The 16862-nt window shown below is 48.0% G+C and overlaps 4 protein-coding genes across 4 annotated transcripts; 2 read left to right on the forward strand and 2 right to left on the reverse strand.

The window, feature by feature from the left end:
* The first annotated feature begins 460 nt into the window (after positions 1-460).
* F5B22DRAFT_76665 (isotrichodermin C-15 hydroxylase) lies at positions 461-2768 on the forward strand. The gene is made up of 7 exons (XM_047980553.1): positions 461-760; positions 828-1086; positions 1219-1366; positions 1519-1909; positions 1975-2289; positions 2344-2519; positions 2587-2768. Exons 1-7 carry the CDS (start codon positions 686-688, stop codon positions 2753-2755), a joined length of 1533 nt encoding a protein of 510 aa, XP_047832314.1. The 5' UTR covers positions 461-685; the 3' UTR covers positions 2756-2768.
* Positions 2769-6100: 3332 nt separating this feature from the next.
* On the forward strand, positions 6101-10654 carry F5B22DRAFT_76731 (uncharacterized protein). The gene is made up of 7 exons (XM_047980554.1): positions 6101-6805; positions 6908-6992; positions 7171-7293; positions 7356-7406; positions 7458-8262; positions 8318-10122; positions 10220-10654. Coding segments are annotated over exons 1-7 (3045 nt in total). The 5' UTR covers positions 6101-6803; the 3' UTR covers positions 10394-10654.
* Positions 10655-10914: 260 nt separating this feature from the next.
* Positions 10915-11751, reverse strand: F5B22DRAFT_635312 (uncharacterized protein; the record flags this gene model as incomplete). Its single annotated transcript, XM_047977117.1, has 1 exon — positions 10915-11751. The coding sequence occupies one exon, from the start codon at positions 11749-11751 to the stop codon at positions 10915-10917; it is 837 nt and encodes a 278-aa protein (XP_047832316.1).
* Positions 11752-12653: 902 nt separating this feature from the next.
* F5B22DRAFT_635313 (amine oxidase) lies at positions 12654-15854 on the reverse strand (the record flags this gene model as incomplete). Its single annotated transcript, XM_047977118.1, has 7 exons — positions 12654-12709; positions 12822-13275; positions 13424-13493; positions 13578-13837; positions 14238-15114; positions 15173-15578; positions 15629-15854. 7 exons carry the CDS (start codon positions 15852-15854, stop codon positions 12654-12656), a joined length of 2349 nt encoding a protein of 782 aa, XP_047832317.1.
* Between the last annotated feature and the right edge of the window lie 1008 nt (positions 15855-16862).

A 16862-nucleotide genomic window follows, 5' to 3' on the forward strand; every position in this document is an offset into this window, starting at 1 on the left:
CTCCTCGAAATGCGCTCAATATTTTCAAGCAGTTTTGGATATTTGGTTGGACAGTCACCACATTCAACCTCTCACGTGCTCGATTCTACAAATATAGGTAGCCAATTCTATATTGCAAACATGAGTATATCATTATCCCCTTGTCAGTCAGGATCCGAATGCCTCGAAGTAGGAGTCGTTAGTAAGGCATTGCTGACAAGCTTTGCAACAAGTCCTATCCGTGGCTTTCAGCTGAATACAAACCCACCAGTCTCCGATAACCGAACCAAGCAGCACAGTACTCTATGTTCTGGCCCGTTCTGTGATACGCACCAACCACTGCGATTGTGTAGGAAGGTAGGTACCTAGGTAGATATCGTATATATGCAGGCACGGTAGGCGGCAGGCAATTTGTACCAGGTAGTATGCTATACCTAGGTATTCATAACGAGCGTGACAAATGGTGGTACGGAGTCGTACATACTGGTAGTAGGCACTGAATCTCAGATCAGATTCGGGGTCTTACAAGATAATTATGGACCCGCGGACTTAAATAGCATCCCGAGAGCCCAGGTCTGCCCAGGGGTCTGAAGAATCCCTTGTTACTTCAAAACCAGCAATGGCTGCACTCCGCGCCCACACGATATTGTTCTTGACAACATAGCCATCTATCTTTAGTTGTTTGCCCACGGCAGCAACTCAAACCATGGCCGAAAGTGTGACCACAGCGTGGACAGAGAGATCCAACATTGGATTGATTGCGCTAACCCTGGTGCTATCGGTAAGTTCCCGCAAGCGGGGTTGTTCATGAGAGGACTGAATGTCCAATGATTGATGTCGTCGTATAGGCATCGATATGGCAAATAGCCACCTATATATACAACATCTACTTTCACCCGTTACGAGAGTTCCCTGGACCGCTCATCCAGAGAGCATCTAGGCTCCCATGGGCTTATTTGCATACTACGGGCGTGCAGGCCATGGCCACCCAAAAGCTGCACGATCAATATGGCCCCGTTGTACGAATCGGGCCAAACCATCTGTCGTTCATAGATACGAAGGCATGGAAAGACATATATGGTCACAAGGTTGGGAACAGTGCTCATAGTAAGTTTCTCCCCCCCCCCCCTTTGTTGTCTGTTTAGGCCATGTTGACTTCGGCCCATATGAGTTTTTTCGTCAGCTTACACGAACCCCCGGTGTTTACAAACTGTATTGGCTGACAGCAGCGTTGCATAGCAAGTGAGATGAGCAAGGCCCCTGAATGGGTGCATGCGGTTCGCAGTGTGCCTACATCGATCATCAATGCTGATCGCGAAGAGCACTCTCGATTCCGTCGTGCATTATCGCACGGCTTCTCGGACGCCGCGATGCGGGAACAGGAGTCGTAAGTAACTATGGACAATTTTCCTACAACTTCCGATCAGCTTCAAAACCACAAAATGTCCCTTCTGGGGTTGGGCTTCAATCTAGAGCACTAAACACTCATGGTGCATTCACATCAAGCTTGACTAGTATTGCTAACGATAGGTGCAACAGCGAGATTGTTAAGTATGTGGACCTTTTGATTAAACGTCTACACGAGGAATGTGACCAGGGCAAGAAGGCACTGAATATCGAGGGCTGGTATAACTGGACAACTTTTGATATTGTGGGCAACCTTGTTTTTGGGCAGTCCTTCAGATGCCTCGAGAACGCCGACTATCATCCCTGGATCGAATTCATATTCAAGACAATCAGGGGCAATGGCGCTGTAGTCGCCATGACTTATCTTGGTTTTGGTTTTCTACCGGACTTGGTTTTTAGAATGGGCCTGTTTGGGATTCGACAGGTAATATCCCTCACAGATGATATGGTAACGACACGACTGAACGCAGAGAAACCCCGTGAGGATCTATTCGAGGGTCTGGTGGAGAAACGGTATGAGTGGGTGAGTTCTCCTTACCTATGAAGTGTGCTGCCTATGAATGCGTGAAACTCATCGATCTTCAACAGAATTTGTCGTTTCAAAAGTTGTCGTCGAACGCCCTCATCTTGGTCATCGCCGGCTCCGAGACAACAGCCACCACACTGTCTGGCGCTACTTATCTACTGTTAACTCATCCCGAAATTCTAGAGAAGCTCAAGCACGAGGTTAGGTCCGCCTTCAATGACGCCAGCGAGATCAATATCAACACCGTGAATAATCTGAAATACATGCTTGCGATCCTCAATGAGGCACTTCGTCTATACCCTCCAGTAACTTCGGGACTAGTACGAAACGTTCCGGCCGGCGGCGCTGAAATCGCAGGCCACTTTGTGAGCGAGGGCGTGAGTATTGAACGTCGGCCGAAATGAGTATTTTACACTGACGCTGTGACCTAGACATTCGTAGAAATACAGCATTGGTCTATGAACCATAGTAAGGAGAACTGGGCCGATCCGTGGGAGTTTAGGCCCGAGAGATTCCTCGGCACCAGTAAAGAGGCCCTGGAGGCTGGAAACAGGCTCGAGGCTCTCCAAGCATTCAGTGTCGGACCTAGAAATTGCATTGGTCGCAAGTATGACTACCTTCATCTCACATGGTCAGCCAACAGCAAAATCAACTAACCTTGCTCCTTGGAATAGTCTCGCTTACACTGAGATGCGTATCATTCTGGCTCGTATTATTTTCGACTTCGATATCAAGATGTCACCCAATGCGGAGAACTGGATCAACAAACAGAAAACTTACACGCTTTGGGACAGAGTTCCCCTCGAGATATATTTGACGCCAGTTAGGAAAGTGGCGGCTTAACTGGGAGGCTTATGTTGTTATTGGCTTATGAGTTAAAAACCTGACGAAACGCCTTTGCACATATGTTGTAGATCGTAGGAATATTTGCACTTTGACTCGACTCATTCGTACTGTATGATAATTTGCATGGAAAGAGAACTACGGCCCCAGCCACACCTTTCAATACTACCCTGACGTGATGACAGTACCCACCCTTACTGATCATCTTTTGGTAAAGGCGTGCGTTTGTCTCATTGTTGGGACAATTGTATATTCAAGTCATGACTTACTAGTAGGGTAACACAAATCCAACCATCTTCCCAGCCCCAAGCCCGAGTCTCGGCGATATACGCCAAAAGCCACACTTTATTTGAACGGGAAAAGCAACCTTGATAATAAATGTCACCATATGTACCTAGGTGGTTTGGTTATCCCTGCATGTTAAGTCTCTAAGATGAACCCACCTATCAAGAAAGTGAAAGCTTGAAAAATGAACTACTTAAAAAGAGATCAGACTCAAAAATAGGCCCTATAACCCGGTGTCTTAGACATATCACGCTGCATGAATGCGGGATTGACGCATATACCTCGAGACCCCAGGTGATAGGTGCGGCAACGCGATGTGTGCGCCAATCCAGAGCTGTCAAGATTCTTAATAAATATCTCGCTATGGGCGTCATGGCTTGCACCGTCATAATTCTCTCACAGTCTCACTATACCTACGTGCCAGCTCACCACCACAATTCTTATCCAACACATTCTAAGTAGAATCTCATCGGGATTTGAAATGACCATGATTCCCAACAGAAATATTTTCTTAGGTCGCAATATAGTGGGTATGCTGTAGCTATACTGACCAACTTGTCTGCAGGCTGCTTGGAAAATGGGATGGGCGGATTTTTAAGGACAAATTGTAGCTACCTACACTAAAACCCTGTACTTCAATAATTACAGTATAATTCATGTGATCCCGCCCTATACAGATTATTCTTAGGCATTTGTGTTCAAGTGATAACGCCTTTTATACGCCGACAGGATTTTAAGCTTGTAAGATGGAGGTGTTGATGAAATGAGAAATGTCACCAAATGTGTCGTTGAATGCAGTAGTTTGCTGAGAAATAGAATACTAGTACAATATAGGTAGCTGTAACAGATACGGATAGGAATAACCGGCTTTGATTAAAATGAGTTCAGTCATCCAGATTATGGCATCTTCTGCGACCAGTCCGTGCCCTCAATCTTGAAGGATATAGTAAAAAGAAATGTATCTGTATAAGGAAGTCAATAGCACAATTCAATGTCACACTTTAGTCAAAAACGACGCCGTTAGACTATGCAGGCAATGTTGGGCAATATTAGAAAATGAGGTTATACAAACTTCGCTTCTTGAAACAGGCCCTTGAGACTTAGGCGGTCTGGGCTGGCAGACTAGTTGTATATAGAGTCGAGTCAAGCCACCAACAGCCAGGAAGGAATTGGTTGGTTATGGATTCATGCAGCCCTAGTTGATCATTGTAATCTGAATAGCATCAAGTTCCAAGCCCAAATGTCTGCCCTTGTTATATGTGTAGGTTGATAGCAACATATAAGTTGCAATATTCTCCTCATAGTGGAGAATTGATGTATTGAAATATAAATAATTTAATGAATAAGTGCATATTGAAGATCATATTAAATGTACCTAAAGCACTAGTATATATGTCTCAGCTTGTCTAGGAATAGTTGTCTCGTCCAGGGAGTTCGGGACAGTATTCATGTTACATTTGTATCGCGATTACACCACGTTCTGTAATTGACCTATGTGCTTGGCCCTAAACTGATATAAGACCTCCTGTCCCGCACGACAATGAGGACGATGTCTGGCTAGGCCGCGTTTTCAGAGATATTTACTATGTAGAGCAAGCTCTGTTTGTTCTGGATCTGATGATTCATGGGTTCGGGTACCTATCTATCAGAAGATACTTACACAGCTTCACTATGTACATGGGTACCTATACAGGTACATATCATGCCGGAGATATCGGGAGTAATTGGTGGGAAAATTCCCCTTTCTGGAGAGATGCCTTGCCAAGACGACAAAATCGACAGGGAAGTCCTCCTGCGCACCGGCCTGACGTAAGAGCCAAGCCAAGGATACTCTCTCGAAGCCAGACATCCAGCCTCATGCAGGACATGTTCAGGCCACGGGGTCGCGTCCGAGCTTCTCATTAGTCGAAGCTGGGAGCAGCTCTTCGACGGCGGGAACAAAGCTTGTACGAAACAGGTAGCGCTGGGTGCCCGTGCAGACCCGTGCTAGCATCGAGTGCTCCAACGCGCCGGCATTAGTGCACCGGTAGCGCAACTAACTACCTATACCTGCACTGTACTTAGGCAGTACCTACTGCTGTTACTCTCGGACACGTGAACTGCAAACAGTGAAGTACTGTGCCTCATCCAACAGTTCAAAGTTTCCCTGCCTGGATGTGGAAACCAAGGTGAGACGGGAGCTGGGCTGCAAGATTCTGTTGCGTACCGGGAAGGCCAGCACTTCTCACCTCGTTACCAGAACGGATGTCCGGGGATGAGTCGCCAATGGGCACAAGCAATGAGGGACCGTAGGCTAAGAATTAGGTCGTAGCGCGGAGCTATCGTGGAATGGATCCAGCACGATAATCGACCCCGCCATCCATCCATCATTCGCACAGGGACTTCGGACGGGTCTGGCCATCGATCACGAATATATTCACATTGTGTCCTTTGACCTGCGCTTTCAACCATCCCGATACACCTTACAGATTGTGTTAGGTGACATGTTGCCGAATTTCTGATGCGCGTGGCTATCACTACGCCCACGCTTGAGCTGTGAGTGTCTGATTCCCAGTTCTGAACCACCCACCCGTTGCTTGCCTTCAATTCCCCAGAATCGGAACACGCCCTGGCTTGGACAGCTCCAATCAAGCTGGAAGACCAGACACCCATGGCCACGTTGGCTGTAAAGAAATATACTGCCCTCTCCCTCTACAGAACATATCACATCTTTATTGTTGGCTTATTGTTGGCCTTTGCTGCCATTACGGCCGAATATATTAATTCCGGCTCATTTCCCCTTGCAGTTCTCGTCTTTGCCAACCGCAGCACCACCACCCCACCGCTTACAGCATCAGGTGTACTTACACCACCGAGATTCTTAGTCATTGTGACTCTCCAGATTCCCTAACGTTCACACAGCTCTGCTGCTTCTAGGTAATTGCACGCCGAGTGCCAGATATTGTGCCTAGTAGCTGGCTAGACGAGTCACCGTGACTCTTGAAATTCTGTTCAGTTCCTCCATGGTTGCGCCCTGAGACCAATCTTAAGGTGGCTTGTCAACATTTATCTGCATACTACATCCCTACTACGCTGCCACACGGTCATTCCAGCCAACCAGCCAACCAGTCAACTAACCGACCGCAAGTCCCATAGCACCGCGAGTACCGCTAGCTATCTTGTGTAGCCTCGGATCCGCTTTGGGTAATACTGTATAGCATCCTGTGATCCTCAGGGTGTGGTATGACCCTCGTCGGATGCTGCATCCCTGTTTGCACTCATCGTTTTAAATACTACCTATCTACACGATCACTCTCTAATGCCTCCGTACCTCAAGCTACCACTCTATAGCCAGAACCGTCGTAACCAGCTGGCTCTTCGCAACCCCTCCTTGGGCATCTTCCCTGCCGGCTTCTGTTATTGAGCTGCTTCGTCCGGGCCTGCTTATTCTCCAAAACGACGCTGTTCTTTTCAGCTAAGTTGTAGACTGAATCGACTACATTTCAGACGAACTCCGACACAATATCCTAAGCGAGTACATTAGCGACGTTGCCGTCGAAATTACTATATACTCTGACACTGTAGATGGACATCAGTGCGAGATTCTCTAGATTCACTATCCCGATCTTATCTGGCGCCGCCCATTACCTGCACTCTGGCTCAGTTGCGCTTTACAAATATCTGTCATATAACCCAACTGGCATTGTTCGGTGTTTGGGGGGGAATTTAAGGCTCCTAAGAAAGCATAGAGCTGCAATAAAGGTCGTACCCCTGGACCGACACCATGTAAGTCAATCGTCCTTTTAGGGAGAAGAAAAAGAGGGGCTGGCTCGCTACTCAGCGATCATGCTCTGGACTTCTATGACAGTAACTAATACCTTACCCCAGGAAGTTTGGCAAACAGATCCAGAAGCGTCAGCTAGAGGTGCCTGAATATGCTGCTAGCTTCGTCAACTATAAAGCACTCAAGAAGGTGTGTTTCGTTACAACACAAAGAAGAAGAAAGAAACACAAAATCCTATCCCGAAGAAAATACACTATGGCATAGTGTAGCCAGCTTCTCTTGTACCAGTTCTGTTCCTTGGTGTATTGAAGACTTTGATGGAGTTGTCATTCACTTGCAACCCTAATAATACTAACGGTGTTGCCAGCTTATCAAACGACTCTCCGCCACTCCAACTCTCAGCGCCCAAAATGACCCTCATCCTCCTCTCGGGACGCTAGACACACAGGTCGCCCTACAAGCGAATAAAGCCAAATTCTTCTTTCAGCTAGTAAGACTAGACTTCTACTTTGTCTAAAGTTGATGATTAGTCAATAGCTAATGGTCTTTAAGGAGCGTGAATTAGAGAAGGTCAATGTATTTTACCTCCAAAAGGAGGCAGAGGTTAGTTATTGCTACACCACACTATATACTGTAATGCTGACTCTATTCTAGCTTAAAATTCGACTGAAGACACTGATAGATAAGAAGAAAGTCCTAAAATCAAGACAAGGAGTCTCTAGACGGTCGGCGAAATTCACTACCCTTGAGGAAGGCTTCCAGCAATTTGCGAATGATCTGAACAAGCTCCAGCAGTTTGTTGAAATCAATGGCACAGCTTTCTCTAAGATTCTCAAGAAGTGGGATAAGACATCCAAATCCAAAACGAAAGAATTGTACCTTTCTCGCGCTGTAGAAGTGCAACCTTTCTTTAACGCCACTGTTATCAGCGAACTTTCCGACCAAGCCACAACAAGCCTGCAAGAGCTAGGCGCTTGGGCAGATGGCGATCATGTCAATTTCGAAGGGCGGACGGAGCAGCATATAGTGAGCAGCCAGCACCTAGTTGGAACCGACGAAAGCGATGCCGACAGCCTATTATTGGATACCGCTATCTCCGGGAATTTGGATTCTTTACGGGACTTGTTGTCGAGGATGCAGACTGCTTCAAACTCAGCACCTGCAATGGACATATCTTTGAGGGAAAGGGTTACACGTACATTTCTTGCCGCTGTTCATGAAGCTCCACAAGCATCGCTCGAAATCTTGATGGCAACCGGTCTGGTTGATGTCCAATCTGAAGACGACATCAATGAACGAAATTGTGTCCACCAGGCGACAATATATGGCAATCAATTTGTCTTGGAAATTGGCCTCTCAGGAGGTGTTGAGGTCAACAGAACAGATGTATATGGCAGGGTGCCTCTCCATTATGCAAGCATGCACGGGCGTTTAGGCATGCTCCAAGCCCTTCTCCAAGGTACGCATCTTATTTATCTATACGAAATCGTATAAATTACCTAACAGCGGTGTAGCAAATCCCTCGACAATCGACACGATTGATCACGATAACTTCACTCCGCTGATCCACGCTATCATTCACGGCCACATGGAGTGCGTCCAGCTGCTATTGAGTGCTTCGTCCCGTTTAGACCCCGTCTCAGAGACAGATCACATCCCTCTGAACTTAGCTTGCGAACATGGCTCAATAGAGATTGTAGAGATGCTGTTGCAACACGGCGCGCGTATATTAGCTGATGCCGAGGGACTTTACCCCCAGCATCTTGTGGCCCGGTCTGGACAAACCCCGCGACTGCTTCGTCTTCTAAAGCAGTATGGGGCCGATTTGGATCAGATCGACAAGCTCTATGGATGGACACCCTTAGTTCACGCTGCAAGCGAAGGCAATGTCCCTTGTCTCCAGGAATTACTGAGTGCCGGTGTAAATCCGAATATCCTCGATGAGAAGGATCTGCCTGCAATGTACTATGCGGCCTGGGAGGGGCACTTGACATGTATGCAGCTTCTCACACCCTTTCAGAAGGGAAAAGCTGAGAGTCCTCTGGCAATGCAAGCTTCATTACTAGCACCTATTGGTAGCAGTGGCGGACCTGTTCCGATGTCACTAGATGTCGACGCAATCCCTGCCTTAGAACTGCCTCCTCCTATTATCCCACTGCGTCGATACGGCCACAATTTCTTAGATACTAAAACAGTTGTGCAGATCAGCTTCGAGGATAACGGACAGCAGCCCCTCAACTTTTTTCACGATAGTAAATACCCTGCTGCCCGACTTACTATTTCCTCTAAGCTGTCGGATCTCATACCAAAGAACATCATTCTACCCTTCCAGGAAGATACCCGCCTTGTATCCTTCCAGGTGGACAATCTGGACACCTTCACACTCGATTTTGATGTGTTTCCAACTTATGGAGCTAAAATCATCGCTAAATCGGTTGCTCTTCCTGATGCCTTTAGATCATCTTGGATGAGCTCAGGTCGATGCTGCCTGGCTCTGTTTGACCCACGACTTCGGGCTATAGGGCAGATTACCTTCAACACCCAAGTGATCAAACCGTTTCGTGGAGCTCCGTTGGAGATCACGGACTTCGAAACATACTGGAAAGCTACAAGCCAACTCGATCACAACCCCACTGTTTTTGTCACAGGATCAAGCTTATCTGGGGAGTTCGTCCAACTTCATATCCAGCACACCAGGGACGGCGTGCCTGTCGTCTGGCCAACGTGGAAGATCCATTGTGGTTTAGTCGAGATACCATTAACCCGTCTCACCTTCGATGAATTTACCGCTGTAACAGCAACGAGCCCTGCTCGAACACTTCTCTCGTCGGTATCTTCCTATGGTCAAGAAAACATAATTGAAGTTCACCAAATTCTCTCGACGGCCGGGATTTCTGTCGAAAAGGCTTTATCCGTGCTTCCTTCTTCAATGAACGTTAACCTCCAGATTCTTTATCCGTCAGAGGATAATGAGAAGAGATTTGGTACTAATCCAGCAATGGATACAAACAGCTTTATAGACGCCGTTCTGACGATCGTTTTCGACCACGCACGAGAACAACGAGCCAAAACATTATCAACCCCAAGCGCAGTGCGATCTGTTGTCTTTAGCTCATACAACCCCACTATATGCGCAACGCTCAATTGGAAACAACCAAACTTTCCGGTGTTCCTCTGCAATGATCTCGGACGAGAAGAGACGATGCTGGCACCAAACGTGATCCAGAGCAGTGGCAGGAGAACATTTTCGGTTAAGGAAGTTGTGAGGATAGCACAGAACAACAACCTTATGGGCCTCATTTGTAGTGGTAGACTACTAGTGAGTGACCTTGCTCGCGTTACCACACTGTTGCTTTCTTTTTCCGCACCTCTTACTATTTATTTAAGGCAAAACGCTGACAGAACACGCTTCATAGGATATGGTACCGGCCCTGGTAGACGCCATCAAGTCTCATGGGCTTGCCCTCGTGGTCGATCAATCCACTCAACACCAGACGCATCTAGAACCATTCCCGCGAGTTCCTAAAGGTGTAGATGGCGTTCTCAAGAGTAATGGCATCTTACGATTTAACGAATCCATCGATGTATAGGCGAACTACCTTAGTCTGCCTGGAACTAATTACAGCTACGGAGTACTCCTCGGTAAAACGGGTTGTTTGGAGATAACTATCCTTCTGCTTGCCAAGCCGAGTATCTCGTTATAACTTGCAAGGACAAAATCTGATAGGTAAGTAGGGAGTATGGAATGTGTCTAGCGGATAGATGGAACATGAGATACCCAGGATTCAGGGACTAAGCAGTTGCCATTTACATGGAGAGGATAGTGAAGAGCACTTGTCCTAGATAACGAAACCACCATGCACACAAAAGATGACATAAAAGGAAAAAAGATAAAGCTGTGGACTGTACATGATACGAGCTCGCGTTTGGGCTTTTGTCCTTGTGCTTGGCGATAAGGCGATAGATCAACAATTAGGCAACTCATCGGCTCAAGGTAGAAGGCATTCTGAAGGACATAACTCGTATGGTTTATTATAATCAACTATGACTACATCGCTAGCTAACAAATCATTGGAACATTCATTCTTGTCTTCTCAGCGATCTACACATATTAGGCCCCTTTGTACTCGTACCGCAGGGCACTCAGCTCCTTCTCTGGATCGATGCTTCCCATGAGCATCTTAGCGATCAGAACGACGACATATATGAGAGCGGGCAAGTTAGCAAGCCCGACATGACCCCAGTGGCGGGTAACAGCAGCCGTGGAACGGCGCGACGACAACAGGCCGGCGAGGACCAGAAGGCTGCAGAGCGCGATGTTGAGGAAGGGCAGGTACTGCTGCAGCGGCGAGCGATGGAGCTGCGCCCAGAAGAAGAGCTGCGAACTCGCGGCACTAGCGCGTCTGCGGCGCTGCGCGTTGGCGCCGCCTAGAAGACCGTGTTGTTGGGACCCCGAAGAAGAAGAGGATGGATATGTAGTCGTGGAGTCGGTATGAGTGGTGGTGGAAGAAGAAGACCCGACCCATGCGTCGAGCACGCGGATCCCTGTGACGCCGGGGGGCAGGGACCAGAGGGTCCAGGCCGTGGAAGCGAGGCTCGAGAGCGCGAGGAGCGAGATCCATATATCTGCCACCGACGTGCGTTTCCCTCCTTCGTTACCTGTCCGGGATACGAGATGGGATAGAGAGCTGTATAACACGATGAGATAGGGCAGTGTGGATATAGCTGGGAGGGTGAGCAGGAAGATGCGGAACTGCGCGTTGCGCGCGGCGTTTTGTTCCGCGAGGGACCGGATGAGCTCTTCTTGCTCTTGCTCGTCGAGGGCGGGGCCGGCGCCGTCGGAGTCCGAGTCGGAGAAGTGGTGCGAGGATGAAGGCGATGTGGTTGTTGTGTCGGAGGGGTAGGCGAAGGTGTGGCGGAGGCGAGTTGTGGCTCTTTTGAAGTCCATGGTGTTCTTGTCGTGTTGACTCGAGGTTTTTTCTGATAGACGGATGAACAGCAAGAAATTGTCAAGGATAAGGGTTCCGCAGTAGGTATGGTGGTATTAGGTCCGTTTGACTGAGTACATGGGCGTCCGCGATGAGTTAATATTGCGTTTGCGAGCTTCGAAAGAGGTCAAACGTGGTATAGGGAACATAGGTTTGGAGAGGACGTGGGGTACGTATAACGTGTGCGTCTATGGCGAGGCGAAAAAGGTATCACTTTGGCAATGAGTGTGATTTAGGAGGCCATGTTTATTCGCAGCTCTAGAGCGCTGTGTCAGAGACACGTTATCAGCAGCGTTGGCCTTTCGCAAATGCGAAACTTGAGGAGTGGTTTAACCTAGGTAGTTAGGTAGTTAGGCAGATGGCATATTGGCTCCGACTTCCTAGGAAGTCAGTGGCACAGGGTGACGTAGCTTCGTATCCCTGTCGGGACCTATCGCGGCCCCACATGCGCATACAGGGTCCAAGGGCGGCGACTTGGCAGCTACGTGGTATGGCTTGGGGCCAGGCGCTGTGGCTGAAGTGAGTTCACGGCTATTCTGATAATGGCAGCCGGAATGGAGAAGAGATTGTACATATATGATCTCAAATCGCCGTCGCCAAGTGCCTTATTTAGTGACGGGCAGAAGAATAACGAGAAAACAGGTGGGATATACATCAATTGCGCGCTGTTCAAGGGAGAGCAGCCAGGGGACACGAGGTTGCATGTAGGAAAGGTATCTAGGGTTCATATGCTGCCAGAGAAGAGGGCATCATGAATTCTTAAATTCGTGAAATCATGGTGTTGTGTTTATACATAGAGAGATATCTGGTGACCATGTCAAAAGATACGCATAATATACATTATGAATTTGCTTTTTAGAGTCTATGATGATGTCGTGGGGAAGTTCTTGAATTTCCCGTTATTATCGTACTTAGCCTCTGCAAAAGAAGAGAAGGAGATTAGCTTAGTCAACCCCATATAAAGACATGAGATCCAGACTATCAAGCATAAAACGAAAAAAATTGAAAATTGAAATATGATATGACTTACTGAAGAATGTATAGCTCAACGTGACCTCGTTAATTCCCCTCATGTTCAGATCATCCAATAAATCCGGGTCAAGATAGAAGAAGACAGGCATGTCAACCGTCTCGCCCGCATTGAGACGCTGCTCCTCGAAACAGAAGCACTGGATCTTGCTAAAGTACGGCGCCACCTGCGCGGGCGTCACGCTGTACGTTGCCACCCCAATAATATCGCTATCGCTGCGGTTTGTCGCCGTGTAGAAGGCGAGGGCTGTCTCCCCGGGCAGCACCCGCACCTCGCGTTGTTGCGGTACGAATTTCCACGGCAGCACGTCCGATACTGAGGCATTGAATGTCACACGGATGCGCCGCGCGTCTTTGACTGGTATCAAGCGCGAGGCCTGGTCCCCATCTGACGATGAGCCTCCGTGTCCGGGAGCTCTGATCGGTTGGCCACCCCAGCCTGTTGTTTGGCATATCTATTATTCCCAGAGGCATATGTTAGAAGGGGAAATTGTACGATCATGGGTTTAGGAGCCATCGCAGCAGTGCAGTCGGCAGGCAATTTGGTGAGCATCTTCCGTCAGGTGAAGTAGCCGTGTGGTGAAGTAGACTAGAGAGACGAACCATCTTGTACATAGGCACGGAACCATACGAGAATGCGACAGTGCCTAGGATGATACTGAGAGTGTAATACCTATTACACAGCACATGATGAGCCTCTCCCTCTCATTTTTACTCTATTTTCTAATGTGTGTCTCGGAGGTGGTAATTGGCATACATGGTCGTCCGGTTCTTATGTCTGTAATGCTCGCGCAAGCGGTCCATCGACGGAGCCTGTGCAGTTTGTTGTCGTGCTGTCGTGGTATTCGAGATTGGCCTACGAGCCATTCGTGCGGGCAATTGCCTCGCCTGTGCAATTTCTCGACGACATGACGTGCATGCCCAGGACGAGGCGTTGGACCGGAGGACTCTCCACGGGATTCGGGGGAGAGAATTCATGCTGCGCGGTGAGGTTTGGGATGTTGGGGAGCTCGTGGGCTGATCCAATGAGTTGGACCCAGTCAGATGTTTGTCGCAACCTGGAAAGCTGCGGCATGGATTTACGCTACCTAGCATGGAGGCGCGGATCAATTACAGGGGGATGTCATGAAGCTACCTTCAGGCCCACTACAGCAGTAACGGTGCACAACCTCCACTACCTATATTTCAGGTGTATTATAACCCGAGGATGTTGATCAACTACAGAAACTGATACAGATGGTTGTTCATTTCACATTTCAAGGCGAAAAGGTTATAACAGCCTAACTTTGATATAGTTAAACCTAGTAATTGTTGATACTATTATTTCCAATCCAATGTAATCCACGAGGACCAAGGTAGGCGAGGTATTATACACTTATGCCGACTTCGTATGCGTGAACCTCTTGCTAATGCTCACGACTCTGGCTGAAATACGAGCCTTCGTCGCACTAAACATTCTATCCGGGAGATCTATGAGGAATATCTGTATGAGGAGAATGATAACTCTCAATAACCAATCTATTATACTCAGTTCAGGTTGCCTTCCGTGGCTCGATGTGGGGTCTATGAACTCGAAAGGCAAACGAGCGCCGAGATGCGAAATGGCAACATGTAGTCCGCTGCTGAAGCCGTCTTCATGAAAACCATGTCCAGTCCATGCGCCAGCATAGCTGACTCCACGCTTGTTTTGAATCTTTGGAAGCTGCTCAAGTGCTCGAACAGCGGCCGGCGTGTATATAGGATGTGAGTATGAGAACCGCCCCTGTACTGTCTCTGCTCTTGGTTCGTGGATGGGGTTCAAAGTAAGCAATACGTCGCCAAACGCCTTGCGGGGTATATGCTGTATGATGTTCATGTTATAAGTTAGGGAGACTTGGTCAAGGTCTTTTCCCGTCCAAGGGGAAGACAAAGTGAGATAGTTTCCCGATGACCATGCGTTTCGACGCTTAGGCATAAGGGAGATATCAGAATGGAGGACACAGGTGTTCTCCGAGGACCGAAAGTTTGACATGATCGCCTTCTCCTCCTCAGTGGCCGAAGGAGCAATGATCTGAAAGGCCTGATCCCCATGAACGGCAAGAATCACATGGTCGTAAACCTCAGTTTTGCCGTTTTCCAGGTGTAGTTGCACTTGGCCATTCTCATTGTTGGACAAGTGTTTAACCGCAGTCTTGCAAAAGAGATGGTTTGGTGGAAACCCTCTCATGACCGCATCTACGTATGATTTAGCACCGTTTTCCAATATCACCCAGTCTGGTCTTGTCGAAACTGTACTCAGGAGCCGGTGATTCCACCTAATTGATTTTCTAATGTCAGCACTGAAGTCTTGGGAAGCATAACCATACAACCTACATGGCCCTGACTAGTGTGACGACAGGGAATTCCAGAGCACAAATGTTTGGATTCGTAGTCCACATAGCTGCCGTAATGGGAATGAGATAATCATTTCGAAAGGTGTCGGAATAGCCGTGTCTTTTCAGGTAGTGGCCGATGGTCTCCAGCTTTTTTTCGGGTGAACAAGAGTCATCCAAACCATTTCTTGGTTCTCTCAAAAGGTCCAAAGCAAACTTGTTAAAGCGGATGATATCGAAGACCAGCCTCCACATCCTTGGCGAAAATAAGTTTAGTCTTTGGCAGAAGATAGCATCCAAACTGTCGCTCGCCCACTCGAATTTCCCCTTATCCCGTGAGAACCCAAAAGTAATCTGCGTTGCAACGGTCGGCACATTGATTTTCTTCAGAAAATTGATGAAATTGGCTTTGAAGGTGTTAGTCGAGATCCCAAGGAAGCACCTGTAGCTTACTAACGGTATGTTGCTGTGTTTAGAACGATAAAACCAGTATCGACCAAGGTTCTGAATTTACCCCTTTTCCACTCGACGGTGTTCGTATGTCCACCGAGACGGTCGGAGGCCTCGTACAAGTAGACATCATGATGTGTCCGGTTAAGAGCCCACAGGGCACCTATTCCCGCTGAGCCACTGCCGACAATGGCAACCTTTTTCCTAGGCACAAAATTAACGGATAATGTCATTGATATTCCAATATACTATGAACAAAGGAGGGGGTAGATGTCGGAAGCGATGAGTCTGAGGCTCCCGACAATTATATATAGAGATGCATGCGTAAGAGTCAGAGTGAGCAAAGGTATCAGAAGGGGTTGGTTAGGTTGGTATGTCTGTGTCTCAGCAGCTTGAATTGAAGGGTTGCGGTTGCTTGGTGGGGAGCTAGCAGACAGGACAGCGAGCGAGATGACGTTTGCGTATATAAACCAACCTAGAACTAGCTGCCACGCCAATATTGCCAGCCAGCAACCAGCAACCAACAACACTCATGCAACAGATGGGGGGTCTCTGGATACAAGTGGCGCGCTTTGGTGCAATCAACAGCGCAGTGCGAGTTATATTGCGAGAGCTACTGTAGCCTGTGCCCACCTATCCTCGGCGCATAGGTAGGCGGTAAGGAAGCGTTCGCAGCCGGTTCATCTTGCTGTACGTAAAGGTACTTACATGTGATGGTCCTGACGGTATCCTCTCATGGTACGGTACGCAATCCGGGTGGATAGCTCGGTCCACTCTGTATTTAGAATAGTAAAGCTAGGACGGACAGAGACGGAGAAGACGAGAAGAGACGTTGCCTGCTCTTTTTACAGAGATGTTTGCATTGCAACGAAGGAGTGAGACAATGTGAACCAGGTCGGTGACAGGATGAGATATGGGGGCGTAGCAGTTCTAGCCCAGTGCAGATTGTAGATCGGTTCCAAATCGCCGAACATCACTCAGAATCTAAGACGGTACCTAGGCACTGTCCGCCCAATGCTGACGATAATTGCGCCTTTCCTCTTTTTGCTCTCTTGTGTACCCGAGCCTGTATACGAAGAGGAGGACTTGGTGCACCTAATAACTCATACCTACAATGTGTATGGTTCGGACGTCAATATCGCCCATATACAATGATACAATTGAAGTAGGTGTGCCGAAACCCAGACCAGCCATATCGGCATGTTACACCTAGTAGTAGTTGCCTACTGTAATCATCGCTA

This window comes from Xylaria bambusicola, assembly GCF_022495145.1.
Source record: "Xylaria bambusicola strain CBS 139988 unplaced genomic scaffold F5B22scaffold_13, whole genome shotgun sequence".
Taxonomy (NCBI): domain Eukaryota; kingdom Fungi; phylum Ascomycota; class Sordariomycetes; order Xylariales; family Xylariaceae; genus Xylaria; species Xylaria bambusicola.